The following is an 18,943-nucleotide window of genomic DNA, read 5'->3' on the forward strand; positions in this document are numbered from 1 at the left end:
AAAGCTGATCTGAGTGACTGTATTAGAATAGAAGAGAAGGGCTCATAGAATCATGTATGAAAAAGCAGCTCTTCCTTGGTTCATCTAAGCTGTTAGTAGCCATCCCTGAGCTAAGATGTGGTATCCAACTATGTACACAACAAGAGAGAACTGGGAGCCTTTTTGCAGCCGAAGGTCTCACATCAGATGTGAGCCAAGCATTGGATGTAGACATATCCCTTACAATCGGTTCTAAATACTAGTAAAGACATACCCTCAAATCAATGCTACTAAGATTATTTGTGAGCAGATTTTTTTCTATTTCTCTCTCTCCTTCTCTCTCTTTTTCCCAAAACTTATTTGGAATGACTTGCCAAATACTGAATGTAAAAAAACCCTGATCTAAAACTGCTTACTGCCAAATCATTCTGAGGTCTTTACATTGGAAATTCAAACAGTTCTGAACAAGCACATGCTTCACAATAGATCTGTTTCATTAAAGAAGCATAATTCCTGCAGTCAGTTTTAGATGTAAAGTTACAAATTCAGAATCTGCACAGCATACATAGAAGTTGCTGTTTTTGCGAAGATTGCTGGTGACAAACTCGCTCAGATTATTTGCGGTAAAGCAAATGCCAAAGAAAAGTGAATGTACTTGGAGGAGCTGTTTAAAATTCAAGCAAACTGCTAGGAACTAAGTGTTTTGGAGGAACAGAGGGTTCACTATATTTCAGTATCATCTTCTAGTAAAGAAGGGTTTGAGTAAAAGTGAGAGTTCCATATGTATACTACATTACTGCTTAATAATAGTTCAACCAGCTTGAAAACTGAGGGATGGGCTTTCAAAGTAGGAGAGTATCATCAGACTCAAAACAACAAAGCACAGACTTGGCTCTCAGTACAAAATGTGAAGTGACATTTTCAATTATGCTGTGCAAAGCAGCAAGACTGCTGAGAAAACTGCAGAGTTGCCAAGGAATTTCTGGATCTGATACCTCTTTCACTTATTGTTTTTTTATAAACTGGTCATCAACCAAGAGCAGTATTTCAATCTACATTGTATGAAGCAGTATAAGTAAGATACAGAGATGAACAATTTTTGGCAAGCACTCTATCTATTCGGAAAAATATGCAATCCATTTATTTTAAGAGTGTATTAGAAGCACTGTTACCAAGTCATTGAAAGCAAGAGGGCTGAGGGCAGCACTACAACACTTCAAAAATCCTTTCTCTGGTAATCCAAAGTAAGCCAGTCATGTTCCCTGTTGATTATCTTTGCTTTTTCCACCTGTTCTGTCATCACTGATTTCAGTTCTATGTTTTTTCTTTGTTACCAAGCCCCATCAGCATTATCAGTTCCTATCAGTAGTTCACTACCGTAGCCCCACAGCCCAAACTTCATTTGTCCTCTATGCATGCTTTTCCCCCTAATGATGAAAACTACCTCCAAACACAAATAAACTTTGCTTCCCCTAAAGCAATCCAGCTTCTGCCTTAACTGTACTGGTATGTTTTCAGTCCATTCTCTGCCCAGAAGCAACTCTGTCCCCTTTCAATCTAAGCAATATAAATTCTTTCCCCTTTGTGTCAGTTCTCCAAATATTTTCTAATCAACTGGCTCTCCACTGCCTAAATGGACTCCCAGCCATATCTCCAATGCAAACTTGCTCTACCAAGTCCATTAACCATTTGCAGAAGCCTACCGTTTAGTCACCTTTTGTGGCTACCCTCTAAAAATGCAAATTTTTCCTACCCAAACACACAAGCTATTTGTCCCACTAACAAGTTTAGCTCTGATATTGCACTCTCCTTTGTAGACTGCACTGATGCTTAGTTCCTCCAAGACAGGAAAATTATTCCCATTACTCCAATAATTTGGAAAAGGGGTCTTTAATCTCTGCTCCATGGAGGCATCCTGGGTTCAGAGGGGATAAATGGTTGCATGAGGGTGAGGGGGTCCCTGACTGGGTCCTGGAAGGCAGCAAAATCTTTTATCCGGCTCTTTGCTGTAGGATCCCTGAGGCATGCTCTAAACCACAGCAGAAAAACATGCAGAGCAGCATTATTTTGTTCCCTTAGCACGTCAAGAAGGTGGGTAACCGGTGCCAAGACAAAATAGAGAGCCAATGGAGTTGAGGGCAAATTCATGAAATGTGATGAGCTAAAAAGATGGGATCGATAGATACCAAATTACTTCTTGCAGAGGAAATCCAGCTGCCTCTTACAGAAATGGAACCTGCCATAAAACAAGCTATAAGTCTGTATAACAGGAAAAAATCGGCAATTTGCTCCATACAATTAACCCTGGGGCCTGCAAAGCAAACACATCTTCATTTAAATGGAGTGTCTTGCAAATGGTTACATTTCTACCCTTTGTAATAATGCCCTTAAAAATCAAGTAGCCAGGATTATCAGTGACCACAGATTACAGCACAAGGATGTCAGTATAGTCAGTCTCGTATTGCTTTCTAGAGAAGGAAATAAAAATGCCTGAACAAGTTTTTTTATTGTTATTATTATTTTCTTCACATAAGATGATTGAAAATGTATTGTCATTAGATCAGCCCAAGATCAGTTTTTTCTTCTGATTTTTCAGTTTGCACATACAAATGGGGGGGGGGGGGGGGAATAAATTATTAGGATAATTTTAAGGAAAACGTCGTTTTCTTACAGAAAGTAAACCTTAAAGCATTCTGAAACTGATACTATGGAGTCCTAGCGTTACATATGAGAAGTGGAAATCGTCCATCTTCTTGCAGCAAAGAACTCTATTGACTTTACCTGTGAGAATGATGTTGTCATATCTTTTTTCCCCCTCCAGTTAGTATAACAGAAACTACAGACCTTAATCTGCATTCTAAAAATACAGTTGGGGTAGCTACTAAAAGCTGAACTATACCATAACAATAAGAGGAACATTCAGAATTTGGTACCACTCGTTCTCACGTTTAACTCCAAAGAGTAATTTCTGAAACATACAAGGAACTGCCACAGAAATTGTTATGTACCCAGAATGGAGATACCCGGTACTAAAGGCATAAGAAACACGTGCCAAAGAATTAGCTGCAGTGCAAGGCAAAATATGGCAAGGGAATGCAATATGTATTGCAAAGCAAGAAAGTGATCATACGTAACAGCGAATAGACCAGTCAAGCAGAATTCTGTTTGTAGGTAGACAGATAGATTAACAGCATGATAATACCCATGCAAGGACATCTGCATAATTTGCAAGTACGAAAAACTACATTTTATCAGTTTCTTCACAGGACTGTCCTCCATATAACTGAGAAATGAATAAGGCTTCCAATAAATGCTTTAGCATATGTTCAACAAATTGCTTACTATCAAGATATTACCAGATTTATAATAATTCAAAATTATTCCCATCATAATAAAATCCTGAAACATCCTTGTTTGCCCTATTACCTAGCTAAAATATGACTTTCAATGATTTTGAGGCTGCCAGTCATTTCTAAGCTGTTGTTATCCCAAAATGAAAAACTGAGTTATTTTAGTTTTGTTTTACAATCTCAATAAATAAAATGTATTAGGCTAGACATCTTCAACAGTGTAACTAGATTACTAATGGGCATAGGCATGCTTCTTCTGTCCTTAATTAAGTTCTCATTTTGAGATCTGACTTCTTCAGCACAAAACTACTGCTAACAAAAGTAGTGTTGAATTATTGCTAAGACATGTATTCATGCAATTAGGAAAGTCCTTTTTGAGTTGGAGATTTCTTATTAAATAACAGGATTAATGTAAATGCCAAATGACGATAATTAAAAAAGCAATGGCACACTTTTGATACTCTGCTTAGGGAATTATGAAACAGGAGATCTAGCAAAAGAAAGGACTCACTTATGACACGGGTATGGTATTTTTAGTTAGTCTTTTTTTTACAATACTTCATAACATCACATAAGGGAGGAATTTTCTATTTTTCTATTACTTACCTCAAATTAAAGAACCTCAGCAAGGCACCATAGTGTTACTGAGGCAGAATTTACCTTGGTAAGAGCTCTTGTATTGAAAAATTGGTTCTTTACTAGTCTTACAAGCAGAAGAGATAATTACTAGCAACAATGGAAAAACTCAGGTAAATAAGCAGATTGGGAAAACCTTATATTTCTGTAAAATATTATAATAGAATCATAGAATCGTTTAGGTTGGAAAAGACCTTTAAGATCATCAAGTCCAACCGTAACCTAGCACTGCCAAGTATTATAATTGCTTTGCAAAATATTTCAAAACTTTTCTCTTAGTTATTGTTATTCACCATTCAAGAAGTACACTTTCAAGCCATTTAATGTAGCTAGCATAGATCTTTCTGCATGAAATAAATAGGAAACTTTCTTGTGTGCTGCTTTTAAGGGCATGGATCTCTGAGCTCTCTCTCTTCCTAGCAGTGCTCTTTGCATCTGGTCTTCTTCCTGTTTAAATCCCTTCTACTCTGAGGCCCTTCCCACAACATACTTTATAAGATTATTTTCAAACTCCATGATCAACGCTTCCCAAACATTCATCACAACCAGGAACACTAAGAAATTGTAGAAAAAGCAGCGTCAGCAGTAGCAAAGTTCCTCAAGGACAGGAGCAGCAGCTGTAATCACTAGCTAGAAGGGTTTACTCTGGCCGGAGAAAAGCTAACTATCTTTAATTGCTGTCAGGAGCTCAATCCACTCTCCAGAGGAGGTGGGAAGAGGATGGGTATGGAGAGGAAGTGGGTGTTTACAGCTGCAGCCAGTTGTTACAGCTGGTTCTTATTCCTCCATCCTGTCAGGACTGAACTGCAGCTGCAGGGAATCACACAAAGACAGATGACCCCCCAAAAAGAGAATTACCTTTTCAAAAAGTTTGAGAAAAATACACATGATGATTTGAGAGGGTGATGCAAAATGTTTTTCTGCCACCTGCTTCTTGCTAAAGGGATGCTAGTCAGCGTCTAGTGGAGGGAGCTGGTCCCTAGACCCTCAACAATTCCATTCCTTAAACAGGCTCTTGTAGTACCATTTGAAAGACAGCATCTTGCGTATTCACAAGCCGCAGCTTTGATGGGATTTGTTGCTTGCACAGAACGAAGGGCTCTATTTGTCAGCTTCATCTGGACTAATTTTCAACACTACATAAACTTAAGCACAGAAACAGCTTACATTTATGAAGACGTTTTTTTCATCAGAGTCCAGAAGATGAACCCCATCAGGATGGAGGGAACAACTTGAATCACTAAGTGCTGCCCTTTAGAGCTGTTTCAATGCTGACAGCTGCTGCTCCCTTCTTTGTTTAAGAAGAAATTTCTCTTTCTGTGTTTTCTACCCTAACTTTATACTCAAATATCTCTAGCTCAACTACTTTTCTACTAGTCATAATACTTCCAATGTCTTCAAAAGTTAAAGAAATTACACATCGTAAGAAGCATTTACTGAAGGTATAAAACTAAGTCCTCCTTTTTTCTTAGCTCTTATGGAGCTTGGTAACACAGAAGATAATGCAGATACCAGATTTAGCATTTAGATGCCAAGATCACCCTTTAATGCGTATTTCCTGAATTTTAAAGGATTTTGAAATCTAGTAGAGATGGAGCTTTCTTTTCTGACAGCCATTTTACTAAACTATATTGAAGACTGTAATGAAATTTTCTGAAGAAGAGTTCTCTACAATGGTCAGGAAGACAAACCAATCAGAAAAGTGAAACAAAAATTTGCTATGAATGTAAGCTAATAATTATATGATTGAGATGGCTAGGTCCTTATTTGATTATTCCTTCAAATTCACCTCCCTTTCCAATGTTTATCTTTTTTCTCAAAAAGATCTCTCATAGTGTTAACTACTGCAAACATTTCCACTTTATAAAGAATAGTTAATTCTGAAGAAGTGGTGCCAGAAGCCAAGAAAGAAATCCTATCTCATCTGAAGTTTAATGGGATAGTATGTTACCATTATTGCTCCAGCATATTGCACTATTAAATTGTCATTATTTAGGAAGGATTATTTAAGTTAAAAAAAAAAAAAAAAAAAAGGAGAGAAAAAGAAAATAAGATATTATGCTTAGTTCCACCAATACTGGAGGGGAAATAATCACTGCAAGGGAAGAGAGTTGATTAAAAAGAAATGCAGTTATTATACATCATATGACAACAATCAAGAAAATGATTCCTCTATTCTTGGACTAAAGCAATTCTTTTTTATAAAGAAAATAGGCAGATGATATTAAGTATAACTTCATTCAAATACAACAAAGATCCCTGATTTTCCAATGTTTATCTTTCACTTAATCCAAAAAATAACTTACAATGTACCTGATCTTGGCAAAAAGAAGCTCTATTGCTAAAATACTGTTTTGCCAAGTTTAAAGGCATTGGTGTAAGTAAAATAATGTAGGCAAATTCTGTATAGCTAGTTAAAGTTAACTGCAGCCTATTATAATTACAATGATCACTGCTGTTCTCTACTTCTAGCAGTCACTAGATGAGACTATTTTCATCATTAAAAGAAAACAAGAAAGCAACTCCACCCCTGCCCACAGCTCCATCTCCTTATGTAGGCTTATCAAGGACACAGCAGAAGAACATAGGATTATTGCCTTACCTCAATTTTTTCCCATATGGTTTCATAATTCTCTTGATGTTGTATGTCTTGCATCAGTTGATGAATTAAAGCTGATTTATTTGAGGCAGAAGTCTCATTCTCAGTGGGCTGAGTGACAGCAGTCCTTTCTGACTTTTCTTCGATGTACTTTTTAATGCAAGATACAGGCATACAAAGATCTTCATCAGAGAGAATATCACTGAGAGGCCCAGATTCAATACTGTCACCTAAGGAGGATACTATATCACTTGAAGAGCTTGGTGAAATTCTACCCATTTTTTTGTGCTTTTTTGTCTGGTACGTTGGATACATTTCTGAATCTGAGTTCATTTCTGACAGCTCCCAGTCATCAATGTTTTGAATGGTTTCTCTTCTGGGCTTTTGGGGCAGCAACTTTGTCAAATTTTCTAGTTTTAAAGCTAATACTTCAGTCTGTTTGAGATGTGAAGGAAGTGCTAAATATTCATCAGATCCATACCAGACCTCACCATCACTTTTTTTTTGAGTATAGCTTGGTGTTGAGGAGAAGCTTTTATTATTCTTTCTTCTCAGTAGAAGAGGTGACGAGTTGGTAAGCTCAGAACCAGCTGAGGAAGCACTCTTTTGGGTACGTGTTGGTGAACTAAAAGGCTCAGTTTTACCTTGTGATTGCCCATTTGGGTCTCTCTGGTTACAAGAATCTGATGATACAGAAGAATCTGTTTCCGTCTCCTCCAGAGACTGAGAGTTATGACAAGTAATTCCATTTTGTAGAGAAGAACGTCCTCTTTTTTTGACTTGTATTGGTGGAGCCATTTTACACATACCTCCAGGTGTTCTGCCAGCTTTCACTTTCTCTGGAGCATCATGAGACTTCTTGTGCTTTGATTTTTCTTTACAGGTGTAGAAAGTAGACTTCCCTAGACTTATGGGACTATCCTTAAAGTGATTATTTATTGTGTACTCTAGATTTCTGTCACCTATTGTATTTAAGCAATCATATGACTGACTAACTGCAGATGGACTTTTAGTGTAGGGTGACTGTAAAGCTAGGCAAAGCTTGGACCTGTCTGGTGGATCTAACAATGAGGGTGTACTTCTACTCATTTCATTTTTAACTATTTGAGAGATTTGCCTTTTTAAATCATTGGCTTCCATATAATCTTTAAACACATCGTCTTTCAGAAATAGACCTCTTTTTGGCAATGTAGGCTGCGTAGGCGAGTCTTCATTATAGTTAAAGCAGTCTCTTATGGATCTCTTAGGTGTTGAGTTTTCACAGTGAGTGTGTTTGATTTTTTCACCGGTGTGCTGTGGAAGATTGCATTCTGGTTTCTTTAATGTGGAAACTGGTTTGCTGTCAGCAGGTAAAACACCATCTTCAGAACAAGGTCCTTTAGAAAGAGAGGAGTTCGCAGAAGGAGATAGCGGGAGCTCATGTGGTGCTTCCCTGTCTTTGCTTTCTTCTCCATCTTCTGCTGAAAGAGGTACATGGGTTTCTTTCTCATTTAATGCTTCATTACACTGGGAAGCAATGGAATCAGTTGCTACTGCAAGTAAACCCACACTTCTGATAAGTCCTGGAAAGTCCTTATCCATCTCACTGTAGTTCCAGGATTCAAATGATTTTGCTTTCCCTTGGCTGGAGGTCATATCATCCAGAGCACCAAGCAAATCCTCACTAGGACTGTAGTCAGATAGTTCAAATGCAGTAATACCACAATCCAGTGACAAGTAATTTTGAGAACATTTAATAGTTAACTGTCCAGAATCATCAATTTCAGTTAAAGAGTCAAGACGGTCCTGAAATAGACAAAGAAATGGTACTTTTTTAGGAGATTAATTTTCATACACAGCACATACAAAGTAATGAACTATCAGCTTCTATGTTTCACTGCCTAACATCTAGAAAAGAATTCATCACTGACCTGCCCATTTTTGCAGTACCCTGGAGATGAGCAAACCATTCTAAAGTATTTGGGAATTAAAAATGGCAATAAACTGAAAAATGCTTAGTTTCAGTCTGGTGCAGCAAGTTACCTAAAAATAGCAGCTCACTTTGGTATTGGTATTCTGCTCCTTAAATTCTGCTCTCAGTTTTACCTGCTCTGTAGGGGGGACTCAGAAATTCCATTCAACAGACTCGTAGTATTTCCTGTGTTAACTACCTCAAACAGGAGGGAGGGGATCTTGGGGACTGCTGAGTATATCAGCCACCTTGTTAATCTTGTGTTCTCAGAAACCCATGCTGCTCTATGGTCTTTCAGTTGGTTGCCAGAATGTTTTTTCCAAGAAACATCTAGCAATGACAGACATTTCTTCTCATATTTATGAGACAGAGGTTGCTAACTACATTTCACTTTTCTGTAGCATTATCAGCTGAGGATTTATCTGCTGGATATTTGGAGTACAAATGGAGAACAGCTCATGGAAAAAAAAAACTGTAGCCGGGAACCCTAAAGCTCCGGCCTGCCCTGTCCCCTTGTCAGCATTTTCTCAATGGAAGTCCTTCATTCTCAGAAACACAGACCTATCCGGAGGAGACCATCTCAGGTGGCAAATAAGATTTTAAGATCAGAGTCAAATTAATGTTTATAAATATTTTGGTGACACTAAAAAAATCTGACTACATTGAGATCCAAAAGCAGCCTGATAGATAACAATCACAGAGAAATTATGTTTAGTCAACAGTTTATAAGCGTATTTTTAGTAGATGATTTAATGTTCTAACATCTAGGCAGACCTCAACTATTTCCAGATCCCAGCACGTAATTTGAAACCTGAATGTAGGATCAAATAATTCTGAAACAATTTCTGTTCTTATTTACACTGGTGTACATCTTAAGTAACTCAATGAAACTATCTAGAACAAGAGAAATTGGCAGAGCATGTCAGTTGGACAAATGAAACTGAAAAGCAGAATTAAAAATAAAAAAGCCAACCTTAGTTCACATGCTTACAGAAACTACTTTAAAAACATCATAAAGTGCAGAAACTCATGTTTTAGCATTCTAACTTTAGGTGCCTAAATCAGTATACTGGTCCTTCTACCAGGTTTGGTTTTCATAATAGAGTTTTTTAAAGAAACTCTTGCGTATCTGCAATAGGTTCCTGTCTGAATTATCCTCTGGAGCACCTTGTCTCACTACACTGCCTAAACCCATAGTTTAAGGACCTTAGGCATCATGCTTGAAGAAGGTGCAATAACCCCCCAACCTCTTCATCTCACAATAAACCACTTGGATTTTGGTCTGAACAAGGATAGTCTCAATAAAGAAAGCTATTGTTTGCCATCTTCTATAAACATATAATGTTTGAGCCCTGTACTCTGTCCACACCACTTGCATTACTCAAAATAAAAATATAAAAAATCCTCCAGCTAAAAATATTATTTATAGAAAAGATCGATTAGAAAGTTATTTATCAACCATAATCTTGGACACTGAAAATATCTTTTATTTAGCACTTTCTATCCAGATGTAGAACCTATGCCACAAATTGTACATTGTCAATAGTCTGGAATTAAAAGGGGAAGTTTCTATAAATCTGTCAAATTTATATTTTGGAGCTGCATTTATTAAGGAAAATAATGACTAAACAATGATCAGTATTACAGCTGCATTTTCCTTCTAATCTCAGGAAAAGATTAGAAACTGTAAAACCATATATAAATCAAAACCCTTTCCAAGGCCCTAAGGGCCTTCATTTCTCCTGAGTAATGAGCTCCATTGCTTCATCTCTTAAAAAAGTGTTTATTAACATAAATAAAATTTACAATCACATGCATTAAACCATCTTGCTTCGTCATTTTCCAAGCAGCCTCTTAAATGTGTGCTTCCGAGGAACATTATTTAATGCCAGTATTACCATGTTTTTATTATTGTTTTTATTTCAGAAAAATATTACATTTAGTTATTTGCATGGCTACCAATAGAAATACCTTAGTTCAAAAAATTTGTCCCTTTTCACATAGTAATGCTTCCTGTAAACTTCTGTAGGCTGTTTCAAATACCTTCTTGTATTTATATTTAAACCAGCACAATTCTGCATTTTTTTTTTAACTCTTTCAAATCAGCTAATTTAATTTGTAAGATATTTTGTGACTTTACCGGCTGTTTGAGAACATCAGGATTCACTGTATTTAGCATAGCCTTGTATTGATCCTTTCCTGGCTTTATCAATTGTGAAATAAAACTCACAGGTTAGATTCATCTGGACAGAACTCTGGCTGCCCAGAACTCATTTTTCTTTCCTTCTTATCTATCTCTGTGTAATTCCTGAAGGAGAAATGGTCCTTCAAAATCTTACCTTTCCAAAGATTTTTATTAAAAAAAGTATTTTCTTAATTTGGCATCTCCATCATGGCAGGCAGCTTGTCTCACTGGTTCCTCTATTTCCTCCAAGCCATGAAACTTTGTGTGCCCTTTCCTGCTGGCACCTTATTCAGTATGGCACTGCTGAGATAGCCAAAAGCACAGTCACTGACTGCCCAGTTAATGAGCTGGGTTCCTAACAAAGCCAATACAGCCTGTGCTGTACACTTTCATGTTTTGGTAGCTGCTCTACCAGTGTTATCCCTGTTCCTTATGTTGAGGCTAGCTTGCACATTTATGTGTGTTACAGCTACAGTGTAAATACAGCCCAGGCAGGACAGTGGCACTGTGACTGACTGTGCAGTCTATGAACTGAGAGAGTAGTGAATATTAACGAGATGAGACTGTCTCACTGAACACGAAAGAAACCTTGGCAGGTCACTTCTTCCATGGAGCTCCTCAGTTAACATCGGCAGCCAAACTGCTCTTCACCATTACACAGAAGACAGCTGACTCAAGGAGTGAGCCAAACATTTTGTGAAGTGATAGGTTCATGGACTACAGAAAAGCATAGCATTTGCTGTACTGGTTTAGATCAGATTTCCGTCTAGCCCAGTATCTGTCTCTGCATCAGTTCTAAACATTTTCTGCTAGCTGAGCTATAAGACATGGGTATACATACATGGCCCTTCCACACACATTTCTACCCACACTCCCAGCTTCTACCAATGAGCAGCACAGGGACTTCCTCATCTGGAGATTATAATTCCTCCTATCTTTGATTACTTTTCACGTTTATTTTTTGAACTTCTTTCCACTTCTAAGTGTCCTACGGTAGTGAATTCCAAAATAGAAGTCTTTGTTGTGTGTGAAAGTTTTCCTTCTATTCATTACAAACCAGATGACTTCTCAATCTCAGGAGAAAAAAATACGCTATCATTCTCAGTTCATAATCCCCAAGGAGTACTGAAAATTAGGACAATGATTCTCCAAGGGACGGTTATCTGTATGGGTAAAAGTTCTTAGGTTTGCTCAAACAGTCTCACTATTCACTTATGCATGAAAATCCCTAATAGATAACACTTGTATCACAAGGCACTTGCTAGTCCCACAATGTAGTCCTGTCTGGGAAAGGATATGGGGAAAACACCAAAAAAAAAGGTAGATAAGAGTAGATACAATTGCCTCTACACTACATTTTATTTATTTATTTATTTTCATCAATAAAGCCACTGCCATTATACCCGATGAAAAGCTTGAATAAATACTCTAAGGTTAAAAACTGTAGAGCAATTTCTGGGAACCTATTCAAGCAACAGAGCAGAAACTTAATATTAATATTGTGTCCCTGCTATTGCTAACCATTAATTTTCATCAAATATTATTTATGTTTTAGTTGGGGTGGAAAAAAAGGTTTGTGTCAGGATATTTTGTCTTTTTTATTACCATATAAGCCTATCTGGCAACATGTTTTTTCCCCCCTGAAAAATAATCTATCCTTCCCCAGTCAGTCCTCCCTTGTATTGGAGGGATGTTTTTTACAGCAGTTGTAATCAGATCCAGATGGGACATTTCCTGTTTCTTAGTGTCTTATGTCTTGAAATCAGCACGCTCATGTCATAAAATAGTGACTTCACCCTAATTCACGACTCTGGATATTCAGACAAATGTGGATTTCCTTCAGACTGGCCAGAGGTTTACCAGCAACAGCAAAGCAGAAACTGAATCTGAAGCACCAGGTACGTATACATCAGGAAGAGGGGTGTGGAAGGTGGGCCTGGGCATATCTGAGTATTGATTTCAGGACTACCCACTCTGTTGTGCCAAAGACAAATATAAAACCCAACAGGGAGCAGAGAAATATGCACATTCTCTTTAAACTTGAGTGATCTGAAATTCAGGACATGTTTAGGGGACTTCTGAATTCTTCACAGGTCGCAGAATCTCACTGCACTGATCTAGGGGCCTCTTTCTGTAAGTGTATCTAATCCTAACAAAAGGATTTTATCCTAATCTTAGGACTTTGAGCAAATGAAGAATCCTCTACATGTTAAGGTATCTCTTATTAACCATTAATTACCCTAACTATTAAAAATATGCATCTTCTTTCAGTTTCAAAAATTGGGCCAGTAGTGTCCTTCTAACTAAGCTAATTTAGTAACGATAAATTCAAAGGAAAAGGTATTTTAGTCAAATGAATCCAGATTTACAAAGCATTTACATGTGTGTGAATTTGACACCCCGTTAGAGTAAAAAATGTATGATTCATGCGTCACTGTTTCTCAGACAAAATGTGTGACTGTTTAGAAGCATGTGGTAGAATTGCCACTCAAACAAAATAAAGTCCATGCTCTCTGCTTTAAAGCAATATTGACCTAGTCTGGAAAGTGTTGGAAAACATTGTGTAAGCTTCGGGTTTGTGTATACAAGAAGGGAAATGTCTAAGCTTTTCATTAAAGAATTCATTGCACATAAAAATTGAGCTATGAATTGGATATGAACCTTAAATGCACGAGCGACCAGACCAAGAGCTTTGGACCAGATGCACCTCTGTAAGTGTTCTCGATCCTTTATGAAAAATATTTCAATCAGGAGAAAATATTGCTCACCACTAGCATGACAATTCTGAAAGCTGACCTTAATTTGCTTTAATTTGGTTCAACGAGAACAGATATCAGCTGAAGATATTTAAAACACAAAATTAGCAAAATATCTAGAAGACAAGTAAGCCATCCTTAAAATTATCATCCTAGCAATTTTAAATGTGCAACAGAGATGAGCTACTTCAAATACAGATGAAATTCTCAAAGTTGAATTTAGTTACTATACCTCCTTAGTCTCTTCGGAAAATGCTTGCAGAATATCAGTCTGCCTGGTGTAGTTTCCATTGGCGTCTTGTAGTCCCTGGAGAATACGCTCTCTCAGAACCAGAACAGAAACACGTAGCTGGTGCCAGAGTAGTTGTACTGTATGGATATCGACTATCACATTGACAGAGTAAGACAGAAGCTTCAGGGAAAACTCAGTCTCTAGTAGAGCATGAATTTGTTCAACATGATCAGATATATCTTCACAAATATCCTGTAATGGAAAAATAAAATAGATATTTAGCTACAGGCATGGTCCTTTTATGGATCAGCTCTACTTTTCATGTACTTTTTATTAAACACAGAATAGATTATTTCAGAGAGGAAAGATAATGTAATTAATACATCCAGGGTTCTCTCTTCTTTTTTTTTTTTTTTATTTTTTTATTTTTTTATTTATGGCAATGCTACAGCAACTGAACCAGCAGCTGTCCTGTTTGGCAGGACTGCTCAGTAAGAGCTGCAGAGACAGCATGCAATAAAGAAGGATGGCACAAAAAGATCACATGAATCAGAAACAGAAAACTAACACTGTAAAGGGACATCCTAGAAGATGGCAATAGGAATGAAAGTGATAAGATTGCCACAAGCAGTCTTCCTCTGTGCCTCTTCCCCCCACCCCCAGTTAAAATGCAAAGAATCTGATCTGTGCCATCACTAAGAAAATTCTTTTGGACAGAATTTACCTTTTAATCTAGCCTTTATAGCCAAGTAGGGCCAAAGTCTGGCATAGACTTAATGTGGATAAGCTGTTTCTGAGATCCATTGCTGACTGCTGTGATGAGAGGGCGCTAACTTTTGCATAGTCTTGTTCTGGACTCAAAATTGAACAGAAGATGTTGGGTGGAGAAGGAGAAAGAGGGAAAGCAGAGAAGCTGTGAACAGTTGTGTTGAGAAAGCAGAAAAGAAAATGTAAGTTACCAGGTTATAAAACTAAGGTTTTGATGGGATGGTATTCTCCAAATTTAACAATTAATGTTCCAGATTTCTAATCTGTGCTGCATAAAGTGTAACATCTTTACAATCTAGTCTTAATTATCTTTGTGAAAGGTAAGTTACAAGACTAAAGAATATTTAGGCATATACTACTGAATGAAAAACATTGCTTGATAACAAATCTGTTTGAAAACTATGTGTAAAAAGCATGTTATAAACAAGTAAGGAAATGTGATTAGAATACTGAAAAAAATTTAACACTGGATCCTAGAAAGTTTTTTTCCTACATCCGTGACACGTATTTAAAGGTGAGTTAATAGCATATTTTAAATCCAAGACTTATTTCTTTTAAAAAAAACATAAAGAAATCATATTAATTCAAACCTTCAGAAATGTCCTTTTTAGGTAAAGGGTAGTACATGCATAACATCAATAAAAATTAGAAAAAACAACATAATTCTGATACACTTCAAATTTGCTATTGAAAAAATTCTATCAGACAATTACAATGAAACCTTATGTCTCTGATGATACTCTTGTGGTTTTGTACAGCAGCAGAATAACAAAAAATTCAGTAAAGCTGGTTCATTCTAAATTAATAATACAGCACAGTAATTTTTATCAGTTCAGATTTGACATCTTCAGTCTGAAAGTAAAGCCAAATTATTGAATATGTAATTGTATGTATGTAACAAATTAAATGAAAATCAAATCCTTAAATAATTAAATAATTTTAGTACAACAGATAGAACAATATTAGCCCTTGAGAAACTATTATGGTTGAGTACTATCAGTATCAGTAGTTACTCATTTTAATAAAGCACTGACAGCTAAATCAAGTCCCCTGCAGGAGTAGCTCTCAGAAATGCCAGAGATGAGCACAAAACATTGGAGTTTCAATGAGCAGAGTTTTGGGGCTGCCTTGAGAGAGAGGCAGTATCTCTTCCCCTCTATCCTCAGTCCCCTTGTTGTGACAACCAGCATCTATATTTGCAAGTACAAAACACACAGCCTCGCCTGGCAACACATAGGGCTGCAAGTGCTCAGGGCTTCAAATATCCACACACTTCCAGGTGAGCAAATGGACACTCTAATTACCAGATTAGTGTGCTAATCTAATTCTACAGACACACAGACAAAGCTAAAACTCTCAGAAAAATCTTTCCCAAGCTTTGGAAAAGGTTATTATTAGTCATTTATGCAACTGAAACTTGACTGAAAAGCACAGTGGTATTTCTCTGTTGTTGCAAATGTTTTAAAGAATATTTTTAGTGAATTAGTTTGACAATTTGCATTCACTTCTCCAGTGTTCTTCATGACTTTTTCCTCTTGGCCACAAAGCAGTTTAATTTTAATTTCAGGGATTAAAAAATAGGTTGTTGCCCAGTAACTGTAACTTTCTAAATTAGACTCAATCTATACAAAAATACTTAAATATCTTTAGTTAGACTATTCACGTGAATAAGCTTAAGTTTGTGCCAACCTGCAAAACAAGTTTTCATTATTTTCCAGCTTCACACACACACAGCTACATGCTGAATTCAACTGCCATAAGAAGTCTCAGAAAGGTTGGAAACACGAAGTTGTAAGAAGAAAGTATTAACAATGAGCAAGTGTCTCCCGGCAATTGTTAAATAATGTACTGAAAATGTTGGCCAATTAATCTAGACAATACTCTAAATCAAGAGTTCAGACCCATACTTCAGACAAGCTTTCTCTTGAGCTACTGTTACATTAGCTACCAAAGCATCTCAAATTTCTGAAGTAGACAAACTTTCCACAACAACACAGAAATGCAAATCCCAGCACCACTAGAGGTTTGGAAGAAGCACATATTCAAGGACTGATGCTGTTAATTTTTACATGGCTTGTTATAAGTTGCTCATTTTCCTCAAAAAGCAGAGTCTGAAGTACTTACAGACTACTGCAAGCATAGCAGCAGCCAAATGCTTTATTTACTAACAAGATAATTAACCACTCTTGACAGTTTCAGTAATATGGAAAGAACCTAAGGCTGACCTCATCCATATCCAAGTAAAGGTCACATACTCCGACCTTAACATATAAGACTACCACCTCAGTCAGAGACAAACGAAGTACCAGCTCTTAAAGGATTTAGGTTTTAGAAAGAGTGGGCAGCCAAAAGACACGAAGCTATTTTCTGAGTGGCTGAATGAGCCAGGAAGGAAATCAAGTCCCTGCATACCTTTTCATAATATGTAGACTCTGAGCTCCATTTTTGGACTTTATCATCAGCTCCCTCTCCCTTCTGGCCTGAAATTAGTATAGCATTCGCTGTAGTCTTGTCTTTACTTTCATGGGAGAATAGAAAGGATTTTTTCCTTTGCTGATAAATATGTTCGCATGATGTGACCTTTGGGATGTTGGGGGTTTTTTTCTTGTCTTCCTATCAGATGAAAATCTGATTGAAACATTCAGGAAGTCTGATTTAATTTGCAACAGGGCCAGGCATAGATTTAAAGTGATTTAACTCCCCTATTAATAGTTCCAGCTATTCAATGTCCAGAAGTCCTGGACAAATGTCTACAGTGCACGCACAAGTTCAATATGTCCAGTTCAATATTACGTATATGCTGTGCAGTCCACCTACACATACAGTCTAAGTCTGAAGACAGAGAAGAGTAGGCTGGGTTCACTGTGTGCTTAAAAAAGAGCAGGAGTGCCAATGCAACAATCTTACTGAACATGCACTAACCGCTTGTGTGATAGCTAGTAGCTGATCAGCAGTGCCCGATACACCAGACTCTGCACGTATGGCACACAGTCATATATCAGCCTATAGGGTATTTCTTGAAAAAAATCTTGGGAGCCGTAAGTTGACATTCCTGCATCACATAACATTGTTTGGGTGGGTGACTTACATTTCATCTGAGTCTGCAGCCATTGTCAAAAGAACCAGATTTCATTTCACCACGGGCCAGGTTCCTGAATAAAATGGATTAGACCTGGGTTTGGGGGAAGTCCATCTTACATAAAGTTTGGAAAAAAGAATTTAGGCCTCTATTGATATCCCCTTTCCTTGTTTTTTAACTATCATATGATGATAGGGAGGTGAAGGCTGCACAAGGGACAGAAGAATAGCTGTGTAAAGGCTAATGCCAACCCTTTTTCAAGAGAACATGATTACAAAGAAATGATCAGTTTTGTCATATAAGTTAATGCTGATCAATCCTTGGCAGAAAAAGCATTAATAAAGCTGCAGCCTATTTACTTACATCTTTTTTTTACACTTGCCTGGCACAAAACAGCATATTGAGAGGAAACATATAATGTCAAAACCAGCTGGTATTATCTAGTACAACATTTTCTTACTACTGTACCTGATGTCTAGATTTACATATAATTCAGCAAAATTAAATAATTATATCTAGCACAGCTGTGAATTTAATGATTTTCTGTAATAATTAATACAGTTCAAATACAGCACAAAAATATCATGTTATGTAAGTTCCCGATTTTGCTGAGGCTGAATATCAAGACCTGGTACCACATGGCCTCGTTGTCCTCATTCTTCCTAACTCCTTGTAGGTGATTTAGCATTAGATAGAGCAAAAACAGCAGAACTATGTCATGTGCCATTTTTACGCTTTATATTTATAAAGAAAGAACAGCATTATCACAAGATAGTACCTAAATGCCATCATGAGTGCCAGTTGCTCTTACCAGAAGTGGCAGGTAGATAAAATAAAGCATGTACTTCTAAGTAATAAGAAAATAGCATTTATCTATTGGCATCTATTTCTAAATATGCATAGTTCCAGGTCAATGCAATAATATATAGCCTACAAATACAAGCATAGAAATCCTTCCCCATTTTATCAGAATGTAGTTTCACGTCAGAAGCTGTTATAGCCCGATTTTTAGTAAGCACCATTTCCAAAACAACTTTTTGTAATCGTTGATCTCAAACATCCACTAGGCATTTTTATTTAGCAGTTTCATAGCGGTGTTAAGAAAAAGATTTTGTCATCCTCTCATGGGCTATCCTGTAGCACTGACTGTAGCTTAGGCTACAGGGCTTGTACCCATTTGGCTGCCAACTGCCCACTTCACTCAGTCTTCCAGACAGCTGACCCTGTAATTTGCAGCTGCTGAATCCATCAGCCTGCTCATAGCCCTCCACATCAACTAAAATAGCCTGAACTGCAAACACTGCAGTAGACAAAGAAAAAGTGCATAAACAAACCCTCAAAAGTCAATGAAAACTAACCTTTGATGTTGACTTTAAAACATATTTTTTCTCTGCTCTTCAAGAAATTC

General features: G+C 37.1%; 1 protein-coding gene across 2 annotated transcripts in view; it reads right to left on the reverse strand.

Moving 5' to 3' along the window:
• AKAP6 (A-kinase anchoring protein 6) overlaps window positions 1-18,943 on the reverse strand; it is a gene marked incomplete at both ends in the record, with an annotated part of 226,240 nt that overhangs the window by 173,629 nt on the left and 33,668 nt on the right. For both annotated transcript variants that reach the window (XM_082318955.1, XM_082318954.1), the window contains 2 exons: window positions 6,568-8,349; window positions 13,689-13,940. In XM_082318955.1, coding sequence (XP_082175081.1) covers window positions 6,568-8,349; window positions 13,689-13,940 — 2,034 coding nt within the window. The remainder of the gene's footprint in view (window positions 1-6,567; window positions 8,350-13,688; window positions 13,941-18,943) is intronic.

The sequence above is a fragment of the Platalea leucorodia genome, assembly GCF_965183815.1.
Source record: "Platalea leucorodia genome assembly, chromosome: 7".
NCBI lineage: Eukaryota > Metazoa > Chordata > Aves > Pelecaniformes > Threskiornithidae > Platalea > Platalea leucorodia.